Raw genomic sequence first — 2510 nt, forward strand, 5'->3', positions numbered from 1 at the left:
TTAAAAAAACATCTAGATGTGAATTAGACAAACCGTTCGAAATATGCCCAACAACAAATTCATCCAAATATGTATTTTTCATGGGAACTAAAACAGCTGAATTTTCAAATAGACAAGAAATCCCAATGTTTTGTGTGGACTAGAATTTTTCACAAACATTTCACATCCCGGCTCTTCATTCCACACATTTCTGACTAAATTAGGTGTATTTCTGCGACATGTAATTTAGTCATGATGCTATCCTACCGGGCTGAGTTGTCGGTTACACATCTCACTAATTTTTCCACACATTTCACCGAATTTTCCGCACATATCACCATTTTTTCACACATGTCACCTTTTTTTGCGTGCTCAATTCATCAGTTCAAAACCTTGTAAAACCAAACTAATTGACAATACAATCTGTAAGATCCAGTTACCAAATGGTGATCCAATTGGTTGCATTAACACAGAATCCAAGTTGTGAATGTTCGGCTCCTCATAATGGCTTCATGGGTAAGAGATAACATTACCTAGAACCAACATTATAGCTGAATGAAGCACTCATGTTTCCTCATACTCAAACAAAAGAGAATTTGATCAGCTGTGCAATTCTAAGCCCCTGACAAAATTGGCCGCATTTCGTCTCTGTCCTGTTTTACGACGGACGAGCACACACAAATCAAGCCATCATATTGGCGAATTCCATGTCCTTGAGGAGCTCGTCCACCTGCTGCAAATCCAACGGTGGCAGGTCGGCGAACACATCGTCGAGCTGTGCGTCTACGGTGATGGTGCCCGAGAAGAGGTCGAGCGCCGGCTGCTCGGGGAAGTCGCTGTCGGCGAGGTCCATGCGCGACTCCTCGCCGTCATCACCAGAGCCGGCGACCACGGGTGGCTGGTTGAGGTTTGTTTTGGCCGTCGCGCCACGCAGCTCCGGGACGTCGTTGTGGTCCATGGGCGACTCCTCGCCGTCGTCAACGGCGGCTGCGGCGGCGGCCATGGGTGGTTGCTTGAAGTTGGTGATGGCCTTCACGCCATGCAGCTTGACGGCCGCGGCGTCGTACGCTCTGGCGGCGTCCTCGGCGGTGCCGAAGAGGCCGAGCCACCGAGAATTCTCACCGGCGTGCCTGATCTGCGCCGCGTACTTGCCGCTGGGCTTCCGGTGCACGCCGCGGAACTTGGTCCCGGTCCCGGTGTCCGTCCTTGCCGCCGCCTTCTTCCTCGCCATGGGCTGCTGCTTCAGGTTGGTTTTGGCCTTGGCGCCGCGCAGCCTGACGGCCTCCGCGTCGTACGCTCCGGCGGCCTCCTCGGCCGTGTCGAAGGCGCCGAGAAACAGCTTCGCTCGCCGCGCCGGGTCCCAGATGCGCGCAGAGTACTTCTTGCCGCCCCCTGTCTGGCGCACGCCGCGGAACACCGGCAGAGAGCTCGAGCTCGACCTCGACCTCGACTTAGCCGCCGCCGCCGCCGCCTTCCTTTCGGCCTGACCTTTGAAGCCGACCTCCCCCGCCGCGCGCGCCTTCTTCAGGCCGATCGCGCCGCGCAGCTTGACCGCCGACGCGGCGTAGGCTCTGGCGGCCTCCTCGGCGGTGCTGAAGCCGCCGAGGTACCTCCGAGCTCCCCCCTTTGGGCACCTGATCTTCGCCACACACTTGCCGCTCGGCCTCCTGCGCACGCGGCGGAACACGGTCCGGGCGACCGGCCTGAGCGGCGCCTTCCTCTCCTTGGCGCTCTCCGCCTCATCATGGCCTGGGCACGACTCCACGGCCCCGACATCCTCGCCCACGCAGGAGAAGTGCCGGAGCGGCGCGTCGCCGTCGCCATCGGCCACGACATCGCCGCCCACGCAGGAGACGTGCCGGAGCGGCGCGTCGCCGTCGCCATCGGCCACGACATCGCCGCCCACGCAGGAGACGTGCCGGAGCGGCGCGTCCCCGGCATCGGCCTTGGCGTCCGTGTCGACGTGCAGGAGCGGCGCGTCGCCGTCGCCGTCGGCAGCCGTGTGCTGGCGGAAGTAGGTGAGCGCCGTGGCCGCGCCGTGCAGCCCGACGGCGGCGGCGTCGTAGGCCCTGGCGGCCTCCTGGGCGGTGGCGAAGGCGCCGAGGTTCTTCATGGCGCGCCGCGATGGGTCCCAGATCCGCGCCCGGTACTTGCCGCGCTGCAGCCGGTAGACGCCGAGGACCTCCGACCGGACCGTCTTCTTCCTCCTGCCGCCGGCCGTCCCGTCGTGCTCCGCCGCCATCGCAGCGCCGAGGGGAGAGCGCGTGAGGTTCTTGGGGGTTTTCGGGGAGGCACAGGAGGATGAGAGAGAGAGGAGAGGGTTTGGGCTGTAGATGAGACGACGCCGTCGAGGCCTGCGTTCTCAAACTTGTTTGTCACGTAGTACTGTTGCCGGTTGCCGGTTGCCGCCACCCGTCGTCAGGTTCTTTTTGACTCCCTCTCTCTGAAAAGAAAGGCCATTTTTACCCGAGATGCTTCCGTTACAAAATTTCTGACATTTACCTATTTCTATCTGAGAAAAACTACGGATG

At 59.9% G+C, this 2510-nt stretch overlaps 1 protein-coding gene across 1 annotated transcript; it reads right to left on the reverse strand.

Annotated features, from left to right (window-relative positions):
- Window positions 1-359: 359 nt before the first annotated feature.
- LOC123494466 (uncharacterized) lies at window positions 360-2221 on the reverse strand. The gene has a single exon (XM_045230342.1). The coding sequence runs from the start codon at window positions 2219-2221 to the stop codon at window positions 662-664; it is 1560 nt and encodes a 519-aa protein (XP_045086277.1). The 3' UTR covers window positions 360-661.
- Between the last annotated feature and the right edge of the window lie 289 nt (window positions 2222-2510).

This window comes from Aegilops tauschii, chromosome 6 (assembly GCF_002575655.3).
Source record: "Aegilops tauschii subsp. strangulata cultivar AL8/78 chromosome 6, Aet v6.0, whole genome shotgun sequence".
Taxonomy (NCBI): Eukaryota; Viridiplantae; Streptophyta; class Magnoliopsida; order Poales; family Poaceae; genus Aegilops; species Aegilops tauschii.